General features: G+C 35.1%; 1 protein-coding gene across 2 annotated transcripts in view; it reads left to right on the top strand.

Annotated features, from left to right (window-relative positions):
* Positions 1–15,642, top strand: part of RFX7 (regulatory factor X7) — a 127,340-nt gene extending 111,698 nt beyond the window's left edge. For both annotated transcript variants that reach the window (XM_081292622.1, XM_081292623.1), the window contains exons 6-10: positions 3,955–4,071; positions 5,472–5,556; positions 6,254–6,461; positions 9,793–10,088; positions 11,308–15,642. In XM_081292622.1, the coding sequence (XP_081148748.1) occupies positions 3,955–4,071; positions 5,472–5,556; positions 6,254–6,461; positions 9,793–10,088; positions 11,308–14,580 (3,979 nt within the window). In that variant the 3' untranslated portion in view covers positions 14,581–15,642. The remainder of the gene's footprint in view (positions 1–3,954; positions 4,072–5,471; positions 5,557–6,253; positions 6,462–9,792; positions 10,089–11,307) is intronic.
* Positions 15,643–17,532: the final 1,890 nt, after the last annotated feature.

The raw sequence follows: 17,532 nt of genomic DNA on the forward strand, positions 1-17,532 counted from the left end.
GCCTGTCTCAGCCTCCTAAGTAGCTGCGATTACAGCCAAGTACCACCATGCTCAACCCTTATGAACAACTTTTCTATTGGTTACTTTTTTTCCTGTTAAGAGCCAAGACATATGTCTTATTTATTTGTATAACTCATAAATGATTTGTTGGAGAGTAGATATTTAAAATTATATAATGTGGCACTACGAAAATCAGATTCAACCCTTGCCTAGGGTTTGTGGTTATTGTTGCTATTTGTTGTGTAGTAATTGTTTAGTGACTTTTTGGAATTTCCTATATTCTTCATTTTATCAAGCCACTGAAATCTTTTCTCAGCATAGTAGTCAACTAATGGTAAGACAGATATTTCCTTAAACACCTGAAACCAGTAAATCTCTCAGGCTTTGCCTAGGGTCTCTGTATGTCTTAAGGTACAGCAACAACACTCAATCACACAGTCAGTTACTCTTCCCTAGCCTTCATTTCCTGCTTTGGGGAGGCCTCAAAACAAGCCAGAGTTGAGAACTTTGTGCTTTCTTAGGTTTCTCTTAGGTCTTTCTTGAGCATTCACACAATCCTTTGCATGCATGTGGCCTTCTAGATTCCTGGGAATATGTAAGCATGTCCCAAAGCATCTCTGAACATCTTATTTCCCAGATTTTCTTCATACTTTCTGGTTAGTCTGTTATTTGCCACTACTATTTTCCACCATCTTCAGCAGACACAAAGTTAAGAATTTGCCAGTTGGTTTTAACAAATTCTATTCACTTCACCTACACAAGGAGAAGGCTTTTTATAGTGGGCAAGCTCCAGTTTATCAGATCCAGACAATCTTGTCGGTGGAGTCCTTGATACTCAATTTATTGGGTCAAGACATCCTTCTTCTTCAGTGTTTTGTTAATTCATAATCTGTGAGTGGTTAATGTTTATGTTCATATAATCTGTATATTATCTGTATAGTTAATTTAAAACAAAGGAGAACTGTGATAACTGAAAAATAAAAATAAGCATATAAAGGGGCTGGGGATATAGCTCAGTTGGTAGAGTGCTTGCCTAGCATGCATAAGGCCCTGGGTTCAATCCCCAGTCCCACAAAAAATAAAAATTAAAAAAAAATAAGCATATAAGTAAAGCTTGTACTCCATGCATGTGAGCAACTCATCTATCATTTATATATGTGTATGCTTATGTGTGTGTGTGTGTGTATATATATGTATCTACTTTAAAAATAACAATCCAAAATTACCAAATAATTGTCATATTAAATAGCTGTTTCATTGGCAATAGTAATGTCTTTCTTTATAATTTGCTATTTAATGTGATTAAATAATAAAGAACACAAATTTCTTTTTATTTTTTTTTTAAATATTGAGAACTGTCCTAAAACTTATGGGATTTCATTAATTTATAAATTTCAGGATAAGACCTCTATCCTTCAGCATAAGTTCCTTGACTAGGAATGAATCTTTTTTATAGGACTCCTAACTAAAATAATGGAAAGGAAAGGTAAGTTGAAAGGGAGAACCTGTTTAAAAGATCATATATTGCAGCTGGGAATACAACTCAGAAAAGCACCTACTTAACCATGTTGAGGCCCTGGGTTCAGTCCCTAACACCCCAAACAAAATTAAGTCAAACATGATTAATTTTTAATATATCCATTTTAAACTAATTTTGTTTGTTTCAAACATAGCAATCTTTCAGATAATATATATTCATTGTGTGGTTGCCACAAAAATAAGTATCACCAAGTGAATTTCAGCAGTGATATTTGATCCTAGTTTAAGCTGGGTTTAACAGTGCTACTAACAACTCAAAATTTCTCATCAAAGCTTAAAACTAGAAGACACTATAATTAGCCAGCAGACTTCAGCAGGCTTTTCCAGCCATGCTACCTTGGGACACCAAACCATCAGATACATTACACTGTGCACTTCTATACTGTTCTTGAACAGGTATACCAAATGCTAGAGTCCAGTGAATTTTAGCCATGCTTCAGCTGTGTATTATTATTCTGCCCTGACCTGGGAACAATATGAAAAAGGAAATTTTTTATGGTCAAGATCAGGATTTTCAGAGTTTTCTCTCCAGTCTCAAAATCTAATTACTCCATTAAAAATCTAATTAAATTACTCTTTCAACAACTGTTCCACTTAGAGGCTCAAATTAATTACGTATTTGACCATGTTACTTTTACCTGATTTGTCTTCCAGATTACCTAGTAAATACATTATTTGATGAATAATTCTACCGTGTTTTTGAAACTTCCCTAAGTTTCTCTATTCTTTATTGTCATCTGTAACACATGAATGCTAAGACTCACTAAAATATAACAATGTGGATCTAAGTGAAAAGGGGGCTTTGAGTAGAAAAAATAGTAATTCTTAATAAATTATCTTTAAATATTTGGAAAAATAATGAAAGTGTCTCATCTGTGAGATAAACAGATTAAACCAAATCCTTCCCAGATATACCCTTCTTTGCAGGTTCCTCATCTATAAAATATAATTAATAAAAATACCTGCCTCAGGGTTGTTGCGGAGGATTAAATGAGATAACAAAGCACTCAAAAAATGTCCAGTAACATAATTAATTTGTAAATGGTATTTATAAGCACTAAAGATTGAATCACCATATGGGTTGTGAATTACTTGTTCATGATCATGTTGAATATTAGGCTTATTTTCAATCTTAAGAACAATTTAAATAAAGATCAAGAGAAAAAGTACTAAACAATTTGAATTTAAGAATGCTATGAGGGCCAGGACTGTAGCTCAGTGGCAGAGTGTTTGCCTAGCACATGTGAGGCACTGGGTTCTATCCTTAGCACCACATAAAAATAAATAAAATAAAAGCATGCTGTTCATCTACAACTACAAAAAAAATTTAAATAAAAAAAAAGAATGCTATGAAAGTGTTAGTTATCCTGTGAATAGAACATTCTTTGTTTCTCATTCTTTTTTGAGTCTTGCATAAATATAATCTTATGCTGAGTTAGGTGTTAATTGACACCATATCTTACTTTATCAACCTTCAGTTAAAGTTATGAAGTAGGAAAACAAGATGTAAGCTAATCAAGATCTCTACATGGCCTAGAATGACCTATGGTTAATGTAGCACTGGTTTTAAAATTATGAATACATACCCTGCAGATACTCTACTAAATTAGATTTAAAACAGAATTATTGAATATCTAGATCTTTCCAGTGGGTAAGAGACTCTAATAATAGAATTATTTTTCTTTAAAAATTGTAACAACTGAAATTTGGATAGGTCATCTCCTAACATCAAGCTGTTCCCTTTAGGGAAAATGTTCACATTGAGTTAACCCATTATTTAAGGGTATGACCATTTCTGTAGCTGGCAGGAAGTTGAACTTCTGAATCCATTTTCAATTCTAAGCTTTCACCAAAAAGGGATTCTAAGGGAAGAGGGGAAGAACGTTAGACAAGAACCTCTGACTGTACCCTCATTTTTAACCTCATCAGTAAAAGGAGGTTGTTGGTACAGATGATCTCTAAAGTTTCCTTTAGTCCTACCATATCACATTTCTAAATTTTAAATCATCTGGTAGTATTATCTTAATGTCTAGCTTGTATGATGTTTCTATTGGAAATTATCCCAGTATATGAGTCTGATACATATGTGGAAACTTAAAACACTGCTAGATGAGCTGGATGAACTCATTTTATAGTGTGGCTTGGAATTAGTTGAAAAACTTCATCTCAATATTATATCTTACTCCAAATTTCCTGAGTGCTTTTGAAAGCAATACTGTATATTCTGAACATAAAGGCAGGTAGTTAAACCTGAGTTAGTAGTCTCTAAAGAGTAGTGATTCTATAAATCTTGGCACATAACTTGAAGATCCATTGCTTCACTTTGTCAAAAGGATCAAATTGTATTGAAATAGCATCTTGCTCTGTAATGCTGAATTCTGTCACTCACTAAATTGGTTCCTCCTTCTTCTGCAGGAGCTACTGTGACAATCTTGGTTACCATCCGTTAAGTGCTGCTGACTTTGGAAAGATAATGAAAAACGTCTTTCCAAACATGAAGGCACGTCGTTTGGGCACTAGAGGCAAATCTAAATATCCTTTACCAGAAGGTTACTACTAATCTCTTTAGGTTCACACTAATAGAAAATCATAGTTCAGCTACTGACTATATTTAGAAGTAAATTTAAGTCAACAAATACAAATGGCTCAAAAGTACTTAGTAGAATAATGTTTTCTTAGCTTTTTTAAACTAAAAAAAATGAATAAATAATGGTTTATGTGTTTATTAGGATTATTATAGATGTTATCTTTCTCTATTGCTATAAAGTGTTAATGATCTGATCTTTTTTGCTTTAACAATAAGAATTAATGATTACAGCAGCTCACGAGGCTAAGGCAGGAGGATCATGAGTTCAAAGCCAGCCTCAGCAACTTACTGAGACTCTGTCTCTTATTAAAATATAAATATAAAAAGAGTTAAGGAATGTGGCGCAGTGGTAAAGTGACCTGGGTTCAATCCTGGGTACCAAAAAATAAAGGATTAATGAGATATACCATATATTCAGAAATTATAAATTATATCGCCAAAAGTAGAGAAAGATGTTAGCTTATGTTCTCTCTTCTAACTTAGAAACATGGGGATCTCCTTAGTAATAATACTAATAATAATAGTCAACATTCAAAAAATTGTTTGTGGAAAACCTGTATTAAAATTGCAGTGAGGACATAGGAAAGGTTCTTATGATGAAAAAATACTTAGGAACAAACAGAAGTAAGGAAATGAAAATTAAGTATTTATTAAAATTTTTTATACTTTTGGAAGAAGATGGTGTTAGAGTACATTCATTTTCTCCCTGCTAAGCTTTTAGCCTTTTTCAAAACATAAAATTAGTTACTATGGAAGAGATGAGAGAAAGGGGAAAGGAGGAAGACTACTTTTCTAAAATAGTTCCAGGTGTTCTTCAACCAGTTGGTTCATGACCTATCCTTGTTTCCTTAATATAAACAAAAATGTCTTGATGTGTCTTTGGCATGTTACAGGTGATAATCCCGTATGTTTCAGTGGAAAAAGAGAAATGAAAAGGTTAAAGCCCTTGTGACACTCTGGAGAGTTGTTTTTGTCCTAGTGCCCTGGGCTAAAGTTTCCCTTCCCTGTGCCAGGTTTCCATCCGGCTATTCCTTTCCTTTTGACCTGTTTGTTACTGGTGGCTGGCACAGCATATTAGGAACATTTATTCATAAAATTTGTAACAGATGAGAATCATTGCATTTAGAATAGTAATATTTAACATTCTATAAGAATTATTCCACTTTCAAGAGAATATAAAAGTATTCTTTATTTCTAATACTAAAGTGTTTTACTGAAGAATTCAGAAAGTACATGTTATTTCATGCTAATCTTATTCTCATTTCATATATGGTTACTTCTCAAGTATTGTCTATATAGGCAGTCCATTTACTTTGGAGTACTTTAGACCTTAACTATTTATTACATATTGTTACAGTGGACTAAGGAAAAAAGCTTTTGTTCATATGCCAACACTGCCCAACCTTGATTTTCACAAAACTGGAGATGGGGTAAGAATTCTACCATGTCTTTTTAATAAGTAGAATTGTGGGGACTAGGATATAGCTTAATGGTAGAGTGCCTACCTATCATGTACAAGGTCCTGGGATCAATCCTCAGCCTACCCCCCCCACACACACACACACACACATACCAAAAAGAGAAGGTAGAATTATATACCTTTATATCAAAATTGAAATGCATTCTTCAAAGCCTCATTTGTCTGGAACCAAGAACTAGGAATTGTGCTCTTTACAAAGTAAATAAGCAAAAATATCCCACTGTGGTTGAAAGATATTAGTGTATATCAACTTGAAGTTTGGGAAAACAAAGACCCAAAGTTACTGGTTTATAGATTTGTCCATAATATATATTTACTTTGTGTGCTTGTTTGTGTAGGTTGTAAGATAAGAGAAAATATATCATAGTTATACTGGCATCCCTAACTTTCAGCTTTTAGAAAGATTTAAAACATCTGTTAGTCTGTTTATGTTTAACAACCATTTGAAATGTTATATTCAGATACTGCTGACTCCTGTACACTGGTACATTTGGGTCTCTTATATCTGCCAATAGACTACTTCATGTTACTTTGGCCCAACAGATTTAGATTTTATCTCCTAATAAAAATACATGTCTTGAATGTTTTCAATTTAATTTCTATAAACTTTACTTAAAAGTTAACTTGTCCTTTTTGCCTTTGTTTAGTTGGAAGGAGCTGAACCTTCCGGGCAGCTTCAAAATATTGATGAGGAAGTTATATCTTCTGCTTGCCGTCTTGTGTGTGAGTGGGCCCAGAAAGTGTTAAGCCAGCCATTTGACACAGTCTTGGAATTAGCCCGTTTCCTTGTAAAAAGTCACTATATAGGCACCAAGTCAATGGCAGCTTTAACTGTAATGGCAGCAGCACCAGCAGGTATGAAATTATTAAGCTAAAACTGGCAGTGTTACTGTATTTAGAGTTGGTAGCTAAAGTAGAGATTAACCAGAAAACTTCATCTTTTTAGTACTTATATGAGTTCCTTCTTACTTCACTTTACACTAAATTCAGAGGGACTTATTAAGTCAATAAAATAAAAATTCTTTCATTATAGAACTTACTGCTCTAGTTTTGTATATCTGCTGTAATATAAAACTATTTGGATTCCCCTGAAGATATTTTTTAATTTTTTCATTGCTATTTTTAAATTTAAAGAATGTACTTTTAAGTATATATGTATGTAACTAGTGGATTAAATATTAGTTAAATAAGATTTTTAAATTACATGGTAGAATCCTATCCCAGAAAGAAAGTTTATAAATAAAATGGTCTTTGGACACTGTGACACAGATAATTTTGTTTCACAAGAAATAAAACGTGTCAAGTATTACTATAAAGTAACAAGAGCAATATTTTTAAAATACTCATTCAAATGAGAATTTGAGCTCAAAGAACAATTTTTTTGAATTGACAACTAATTTGAGGAATTAAAAGTAGTGTTGGAATAAATGACTGCCTTTTAAATTAATAGCTGTCTAATTATCACTTCTTTAATTATCAGTTCCAATGAAACTTTTGAAATGTCTTATTTGGTCATACCTTATAAACCTAAAGAAGAATGAATAGGGGGTAGGGTTGTGGCTCAGTGGTAGAGCGTTTGCCTAGCATGTGTGAGGCACTGGGTTCAATTCTCAGCACCGCATATAAATAAATAAAATAAAGGTTCATTGACAACTAAAAAATATTTTTAAAAAAAGAAGAATGAATAAATCTGATTACTCTAGAAAATTATTTCTGTGTATATGGAAAGTATGTTAATATGAAATTTGTTTTCCAAGATGATTCTTGTAAGCATTAAATCTACAGTAGATTTATCCTGACCAGAATTACAGTATGTGTTGGGTGTTTGTACATGTTCATGTAATCTATCCTCTCATTTTATAGTTCAGGACCAAGTTTAGCAAAACAGTCTCTTACAAGAGCTAGTCATAATTTTTCCTATCTGCGTGTAAACTGTGTACTACTTAAATTTGTTCACTCCTACACACAAGCTAGAAAGTGCTTGAACAGCACACTGTGGCTATAGATAGCTCACCTGTGTTCCTTCATTTAATTCCCTCAGCAGTCCTGCGAGATAGGTGATTTTTATTGACAATATTTAGATCAGGAAGCACACTTAGGGAGGTTAGTAGCTTATCCGCGGGCAGATAAGTGGTGGGGTCAGGATTTGAATCCTGATTTGTCTGTCTCCAAAGCCCAGGTTAACTCAGTTATATCATACTGCCTTATCTTCTGGCAAAATGAGACTTTATTCTTCTTCAACTTTTTTAGTTCTCTTTTTCCTACCATACTAACACCAAGAAGGGTTCAATAGAATGAAAAGTTGGGAGGCATCATGAAGGAAAGAATCATTAGCATCTCTCTTATTTCCCACTTTATTCACAAATCTGAAAGAAATGGTGAATGAATAAAGTGAGTGAATTTTTAAGGTATAAGTGTAAATAAAGGTTTTTCTTTAAATGAAAGTACTAAAAATGACAGGTGTTTTCTCTTTGAAAGCAGTTAGCTTGAAAGACTATTCACTTTGTCAATTTATCATTACTCAAAACATTTTTTAAATCTTTTGAAATTTTGTTCTATATATTTTTTTAAAGATTCTTGATGGTAAATTAATTCTTGTCCTTTGACTGTGAATTTGATTTTTTATAAATATAGTCTCCATATTAAGAACAGGTTGTGTTACAAATGTCCTTTCATAAGTCAGCTGCTTGGAACTCATTCCTGTTCAGACACCCTGGCAGGAGAATCAAGACAGCCCAACTGTGAGCCATTAGCAGAGGCTCTCCAGGGTGCAGGGTCCAGCTGAGTTCTGGGGCCAGGAGGAAACAATGCAGCTGGATTTGAAGAGTAAAACAATACAATGTGATAAAAAGAGGTATAGATGAGGGATTACTGACCAGTGAGTGTGTGGGAAAGTTATAGTCTCTTCTCTTTTTTCTTGGCCCCCCTAACCCTCCACCCCACCCCGTAGTTGTTGCTGTTTTCTTTTTTTCTTTTTTTTTTTTTAAAGGGAGAGTGAGAGAGGGGGGAGAGAGAGAGAGAGAGAGAGAGAGAGAGAATTTTTAATATTTATTTTTTAGTTCTCGGCGGACACAACATCTTTGTTTGTATGTGGTGCTGAGGATCGAACCCGGGCCGCACGCATGCCAGGCGAGCACGCTACCGCTTGAGCCACATCCCCAGCCCTGTTGCTGTTTTCTAAAATAAAGAAAAGCAGAAATTGGGCTGGGAAGTATTCCAGAAGATAGTGTTTTCCTCCCCTTTCTTTTCCCCATATTTTTACTAACCACAATTTATTTTCTAATTATCTTAACATGAAATTAGAGTTTAAAAAATTAATTTTATTACACAATTTATAAAAATTTGTATCTTATCATTCCTTCCTCTTTTTTTTTTACTGTTTATCTTACTATTAAAAAGTTTTCTCATTGGGCTGGGGTTGTAGCTCAGTGGTAGAGCACTTGCCCCACACACATGAGGCCCTGGGTTCAATCCTCAGCACTGCATAAAAACAAATAAATAAAAATAAAGATATTGTGTCCGTGTACAACTAAAAAAAGTTTTCTCACTGACACTTTTCAGAATATCTTAACCTTAGTCTTACTATGAAATTCTCTTTCTTAAATCTCTCGAGGTCATACTGGAATAATCATGTGGTAGCAATTAAAATAGCGGTGCCCATTTTTATGAATTTCTTGTAGGCTTAAAAGCCTGTTTTCCCCACAAAAATTTTTTTAGGATATGGAATGATTTCAACAAATATTTATTAGTTGCCTCTTTGAGCTGAATGTTTATGAAAATGAATGTATTTCATTCTAATAGAGAAGAAGATAAGAAAATTTACTGACATCTGATAAAATGTAAAAATGCTATTTTGGCATTTATCTCAACTTTTGCACATTTATAATATGGGTACACTTTTTAAAATCATCTGTTATTATTGATTTATCTAAAACTGTCACCTGAGTTGAACCATATTTTTAAGATTTCAAAATCACATTGAAAAATATTTATAAATTTGGGAGTCTAATACTTTAATGCTGTAGTAAGAAATTGACTTAAATTGACTGCTGAAGTAAGAAATTGACTTAAAACTTGCTCATGTGGTTGAATTGTCCAGTAGATGGCTACATATTCAAAGAAATCAAGTTGTAGCTTTCTTTTATAAAGGAGGGTATTTACTTAGCTTTCCTTTGTTTATTTTCAGGAATTAAAGGAATTACCCAGCCTTCTGCTTTTATACCTACAGCTGAAAGTAATTCCTTTCAGCCACAAGTAAAGACTTTGCCATCTCCTATTGATGCTAAACAGCAGTTGCAAAGGAAAATCCAGAAAAAGCAGCAAGAACAGAAACTACAATCCCCTTTGCCAGGAGAATCCTCAGCAAAAAAATCAGAAGGCGCGACAGCCAATGGAGTGGCTAATCTTCCTAATGGAAATCCTGCAATTCTTTCTCCTCAACCCATTGGTATCGTTGTGGCAGCTGTCCCTAGTCCCATTCCGGTAATATTAAGTGGTGTTTAGCCTTTCTGGGTTGGTGGGAAGTTAATCATTTAATTAAAAGAGGCAGGTGAGAAGGAAATAGATTCCCACAGTTGTCTTTCATTCAGAATTGGTTACAAAATTATCTATAAAACTAAGATGTGAAGATCCAAGATACATAAACTATGCATATATCTACTTGAGTTATTTTCAGTTGTATCTTCCCTGGCTGAACCCAAAAAAAGTAATTGTAAACTTTGGAGCTCAAGATTTTTTATTCACATTAAGACAGAACAAAACTGTAGTGTGAATTGATGGTAATCTAATATACGCCTGTCTTTGGCTTGCTGGATATAGGAGTAGGATGTTGGGCAAGTCCCTTAATTATTTTAAATTGTTTCCTTATCTATAAATATAACTTAAAAGTCTCCTTTCCTTTCTCACACAACTGATGTTATGATGAAGGGACTTTGGGCGGGGGGTACCAGGGGTTGAACTCAAGGGGACTTAACCACTGAGCCACATCCCCAGCCCTATTTGTATTTTGTTTAGAGACAGAGTCTCACTGATGGTGAAGGGACATAAAAAAAAAAAAAAAAAAGTGCATGCTGCTGAAGTAAAGTGATACATTGTTATTATTGATGATACTATTAGGGGACATTTTATCTTATTTTTGTCGTTCTTGTTAGTATCATTGTCATGTCATTAAAACATGAAATACCTGGAGTATTTACTATTTATTATAGAGCAGACTTGGGTAGCCAGTGGTTTTGTATGGAATCTTATCCATAGTGATCTAGTTACTAATGTCCAAGGTACACCCATTTATAAGACAGTCTCCCTCAAAATGAGCCATCTTGTTGGCATAAAATCTACTAGATACTTTAAAGTTGTTTCTAGTTTCAAGATTTTATCTCCTTTTCTTATAACCTCTTTAAATCACTATTTTAGCAAGTATTCATAACAAGGGTGAAGTTTTTAACCTTGTTAACTGAGTAGTATCTTAATGTTTTATGTATCATCATTTAATAACTATATTGCACTATGGTCATATCTTTTTAAATATTTATGTCTTTCTAGCAGCTGATCTAAAAGGACTCCCTACTGATAGGCAAACTGTTTTTCTTTTTAACAAACATTTAACAAATGCTTCAATATTATATAGGTATACAAATTACTCTTTATATCCTGGACTTGTTAAATCTGATTTTGTTTTGGTTTTTTCCCCATCTTTTCACAGGTCCAGCGGACCAGGCAATTGGTAACTTCACCAAGTCCTATGAGTTCTTCTGATGGCAAAGTTCTTCCCCTCAACGTACAGGTGGTCACTCAGCACATGCAGTCTGTTAAACAGGCACCAAAGACTCCTCAGAATGTCCCAGCCAGTCCTGGTGGGGATCGTTCTGCCCGACACCGTTACCCTCAGATCTTACCCAAACCAGCCAACAGCAGTGCACTCACCATTCGCTCTCCAACTACTGTCCTCTTTACTAGCAGTCCCATCAAAACAGCTGTTGTACCCGCTTCACACATGAGTTCTCTGAATGTGGTGAAAATGACAACTATATCCCTCACACCCAGCAACAGTAATGCCCCTCTTAAACATTCTGCCTCAGTCAATAGTGCTACAGGAACAACAGAAGAATCAAGGAGCATTCCACAGATTAAGAATGGTTCTGTTGTTTCTCTTCAGTCTCCTGGGTCCAGGACCAGTGGCACTGGGGGAACATCTGCTGTGGAAGTCAAAATGGAGCCAGAAACATCATCAGATGAGCATCTTGTACAGTGCCAAGAAAACTCTGATGGGGCTAAAATTCCCCAAACACCTAGTGCTCTTTGGGGGCAGAAAAGTAATACAGATGGAGCAGTGCAAAAACCTTCAAATGAAGGTGTCATTGAAATAAAAGCAACTAAGGTCTGTGACCAGAGGACCAAATGTAAAAGTCGCTGTAATGAAGTTCTGCCAGGCACTTCGACAGGCAATAATCAAAGCACTATCACTCTCTCAGTTGCTACTCAGAACCTAACTTTCACCAGCACTAGCTCACCATCTAATGGTGACTCAATAAATAAAGACCCAAAATTATGCACTAGAAGTCCAAGAAAACGACTATCTTCTACATTGCAAGAGTCCCAGGTGCCTCCTGTAAAGAAACCAATTGTGGAACAGCTTCCTGGAGTTAGCATAGAAGGTCAGAAAACGTGCAATGTCAAGAAGGACCAAAAGGTTCCACATTCAGGGAAATCAGAAAGTTCAACAGCAGGTGCTCAGATTCCTAACAAGGTATCAATCAGTGTCAGTTCACACATGGTGGAAAATCAACCCTTGGGTTCTGCTCTTATTACCGGTGATTCAGCTTTGGAACAACAAACAACACCATCATCGTCTCCAGATATAAAAGTAAAACTTGAAGGGAGTGTCTTTCTCTTGGACAATGATTCAAAATCAGATGGCAGCTTTAATACAAATGAATGGCAACAAGTCACTAAGGATTCTGAATTTATATCTGCCACCTGTGAACAACAGCAAGATATTGGTGTTATGACAATTCCAGAGCACTCTGATATCAATGATTTAGAGAAATCCGTTTGGGAATTAGAAGGAATGCCACAGGATGCATATAGCCAGCAGCTACATAGCCAGATACAAGAATCTCCTTTGAATCAAATACAAGCACAGTCTTCAGATCAGTTACCTCTGCAATCCGAACTGAAAGAGTTTGAACCTTCTGTTTCCCAGACAAATGAAAGCTACTTTCCTTTTGATGATGAACTTACTCAAGATAGTATTGTGGAAGAACTGGTGCTTATGGAGCAGCAAATGTCAATGAACAATTCACATTCATATGGTAACTGTTTGGGAATGACCCTTCAGAGTCAGTCAGTAACTCCGGGAGCTCCAATGTCATCTCATGCCTCTAGCACCCACTTCTATCATCCAATCCATAGCAATGGCACTCCAATTCACACACCCACACCCACACCCACTCCTACACCAACCCCAACACCAACTCCAACTCCTACATCTGAAATGATTGCCGGGTCTCAGAGTCTATCACGGGAGAGCCCTTGCTCCAGGTTAGCCCAGACTACACCTGTGGATAGTGCTTTAGGAAGTAGCCGACATACACCCATTGGTACTCCACATTCTAATTGCAGCAGTAGTGTCCCTCCCAGCCCTGTTGAATGCAGGAATCCATTTGCATTCACCCCAATAAGCTCCAGTATGGCATATCATGATGCCAGCATTGTCTCAAGCAGTCCTGTGAAACCAATGCAAAGACCCATGGCCACACACCCTGATAAAACCAAGCTTGAATGGATGAATAATGGGTATAGTGGGGTTGGTAACTCATCAGTTTCTGGCCATGGTATTCTCCCAAGCTATCAGGAACTAGTGGAAGATCGTTTCAGGAAACCTCATGCTTTTGCTGTGCCTGGGCAGTCTTACCAATCTCAATCCAGACATCATGACACTCATTTTGGTCGTTTGACTCCTGTCTCTCCTGTGCAGCATCAAGGTGCCACTGTAAATAACACCAACAAACAGGAAGGTTTTGCTGTCCCTGCACCTCTTGATAATAAAGCAACTAATTCATCTGCCAGCAGCAACTTCAGATGCCGGAGTGTGAGCCCTGCTGTCCATCGCCAACGTAATCTTAGTGGAAGCACCCTCTATCCAGTGTCTAATATCCCACGATCTAATGTGACCCCCTTTGGAAGCCCAGTAGCCCCAGAAGTTCATGTTTTCGCAAATGTTCACACAGATGCATGTGCCAACACCATAGCTCAAAGAAGTCAGTCAGTTCCATTAACAGTCATGATGCAGACAGCCTTCCCAAATGCTCTTCAGAAGCAAACTAACAGTAAAAAAATAACCAATGTTTTGTTGAGTAAACTTGATTCTGACAATGATGATGCAGTGAGAGGTTTGGGAATGAACAACCTTCCCTCAAATTACACAGCCCGGATGAATCTCACCCAGATTTTGGAAACTTCCACTGTTTTTCCTAGTGCCAACTCTCAGAATATGATTGATTCCAGCACTTCTGTGTATGAATTCCAAGCACCATCTTACCTCACCAAAAGTAATAGCACCGATCAGATCAGTTTTTCTCCTGGAGATAATCAAGCACAATCTGAAATGGGAGAGCAACAATTAGATTTCAATAGCACTGTTAAAGACCTGTTGAGTGGAGACAGCTTGCAAACCAACCAGCAGCTGGTAGGTCAGGTAGCATCTGATCTTACCAACACTGCATCTGATTTCTCTAGTGATATCAGGTTGTCTTCTGACCTCTCAGGCAGCATCAATGATTTGAACACTTTAGACCCAAATCTACTGTTTGATCCAGGTCGTCAGCAGGGACAAGATGATGAAGCTACACTGGAAGAATTAAAGAATGACCCGTTATTTCAACAAATTTGCAGTGAATCCATGAACTCTATGACTTCATCAGGTTTTGAATGGATAGAAAGCAAGGACCATCCTACTGTTGAAATGTTGGGTTAAATTGTGTTTTATAATATGTAGCACACTGTATCTAAAGACATATGTATTGTATTTGTCTTAATGGAAGTGCCTCCCGCAGCAGAAACACTTACTATTAATTGTGACATTTTAAAAGCGTTTGCTGCAGAAGTGGTTTCTTCTTCAGTAGGAAATGGTTAGACTTGCCTCGGTTCTTAACAAGTTTCTGAAGACAGTAGGCTGTAGAAGAACAAGTATTAGGTTTTAAATTTTATAATGTTCCCCATTTAATCACATTGTCTGCTAGTAAAAAATCAGCTATCCAGCTTTTACAAGAGCAGTCTAGATCTTTATTTTGTATAAGTTCATTTTAATTCATTAGTTGATCTGCACAAAATTTAGAAGAAACCATCATTTAAGTATAGGCTATTTCATTGTTGGCATTATCTTTTAGATATGAAATCATAGCTAAGGTGAACTGTAGACAAGAAGGTCTTCCTTGAAACAGGGATAATATTCAGGTTATTATAAATATTTAGGCTTGAAGCATAGAGCTACTGTAGGATGAAAAATCTCTGTAGGACTTTCTGGGGCTTCAGTACCATTTATACCCACAATGAAGGGCTTAAATAGGAGAAAATAATGGAAATAAGTATTAATTTAAGGAAAGTTAAAGCTGCACTAAATTTTTTAAAAGGAAAAACTAGTAGCCATTTATATTTGTGACCTTTCATTAGTCCAGTTTTAAAATGTTGATTTTAATATGGAGCTAACACACACAAAACAAATAACTCCAGACATTGTAATTTAATAGGGTAAATACAAGCATGTTAGAACACTTTGATGTTTTATTATTTGCTAGTTGAGGTAGAGGTATTTTCCTAGTCCCACCACAATGGCTGCATATACATATTAAAATTCTATTTAAGATTTATTTTGAAGTTTTTTTCCTTATGATATTCTTCAGTAATCAGTTTTTTTCCTCAATTTAGTGACTCACTCCTTTGCTCCTCCTGCATATAATAATGCAATTTGATCATGGGGTCTCTTTGAAAAACAAGCAGGAAGGAAATGACATTAAAATGTGAGCAAAAAAAAAAAAAACATTTCACCCTCTAAGGTCTGAAGCCACACATCTTTATATCTCTAATAAAACAAAGGGGATAATAGCAGTACTTGAAGAAGAGGAATGTTTTATTACATGCTTAATTTATTTATTGTGATAAACACAATTGCAAAAGAAGCAAAGCACTCAGGATTTGTTTTAAAATGTTTCTCTCTATGGCTCCCACTTTGTTTTATGATAATATTTATGAATTTCATGTTGACACAAATCTACTCACCAGTTGACAACTCCATTTAGGTGAGTTTCAAGATCACTTTCAAAGAGATTAATGTGAAGTTTTTAAAGCTAACATTAAACCATCTGCTATGCTACCTTGAACCTAGCTAAGCTTTTCTTTACCTTAATTCATAAATCAATCAGAAGACTACAATCAATGAATATTTAACACATGTGATGAAGGGTTTAATTTAATAAAATTTTTATTGTTCAATAAATTTGAAAGGTAGGGTATTAACATATTTTGATAAATAAATGGTGCTAGGGTTGGCTCAGAGGTTTATATATTGATATGTCCTAGTTATTGGCATTTGTGTGTGTTTGCTGTTATCTTGATTTAATGATCTGTTAGTTTTTTTTTTCCTCAATGCTAGTTATTTCTTCACTGTACATTGAGACACAGCACTACTGCACACCAAAGTATGCAATACCCAAAGGAAACTGTGTGATTTCTTTTAACAAATAATGGGAGCCTTTCTATATGAGACATTCTGAAAAGGAGATTTTGAGGCCATTCTAATCCCTTGTTTACATTATTAGCTTCCTACTAATATAAAAATAATGGAAATCTTTTTTGATAAAAATATAAAGACTGGAGGATTTTTAACCCCCTGTACAGTATTGCAGCAAACTCTTTAAATTTGGTTGAATTCGTCCAGCAAACTTTCCGGGGTTCATATATTGCACTAAATTTGTTGAACCTGTGGTAGGCACATCTCTTAGGATAAATGCAACCAATACAGTCCACAGATTAAACTTTTTAAATGTGTTTCATTATGAAAAGACAAGATGTCATCAAAGTGACAGATAAAATTGTCTTATGTAGCAATGTGCATTGATCTCAATGAGATATTTCTATTTCTTATTCTCTTACATGAGAATATTACAGCAGGAAGAATTAAGTTTAGTTTGCTTCACCATGTTAATACATGATCACAAAATGTGCATGAGTGTTATTGACTTATCTTGTACAGTACTAGGTATTCCTGTAACCACTTTTTTTTCTTGGCTGTATTGAAACTGGTTCAGTGTTAACCAGGCAGGCATAGTTATTCACAAGTTATTTACTTTTTTTATGTTTACTAATTCTGCTTAGTTGTTGAATATGTTCTTTTCTCAGATTATTTTCATTGTTTTGATGTTGGAAACATTTTGCATACCGTTTATCATGATAAGACTTCATGAAGTAAATAATTTTGCATATAATTGCAATAAGCACTGACTTTTGAACTGAAAAGAAGGAAAGTGTTTTTTTTTTTGTGCAGTGCATCTGAGGTTCAAATAATAGTCTTGTACTACAATGTGCTTTACTACACCATAAATAACAAAAACAAGCCCTGTTTCATGTTTTCATTTAGTGCAAAAAAGTCAAATTTCCCCAGTGTTTTGTTGTCTGTTGTACCTGCTGAAACTACAGTAGTTGAATATTGCAGTAGCATTTCAGTTCTCTTTTTTTATTAAAAGTGCTCAAAATTGTTTTTTAAATGTTTTCAAAACAATTAAAAACATTTTATATTAAACTGACTGGATCTTAAGGTGATTTATGAGATATATTTTATACAGGCAATACACCATTTTGTAAATAGGCCCAATGCTATATTACTTTTTATCTTATAAAATTTGGGGAAGTAGATAAAAATCAGCACAAATCA

The sequence above is a fragment of the Spermophilus citellus genome (genome assembly GCF_964194105.1).
Source record: "Spermophilus citellus genome assembly, chromosome: 4".
Classification (NCBI taxonomy): Eukaryota; Metazoa; Chordata; class Mammalia; order Rodentia; family Sciuridae; genus Spermophilus; species Spermophilus citellus.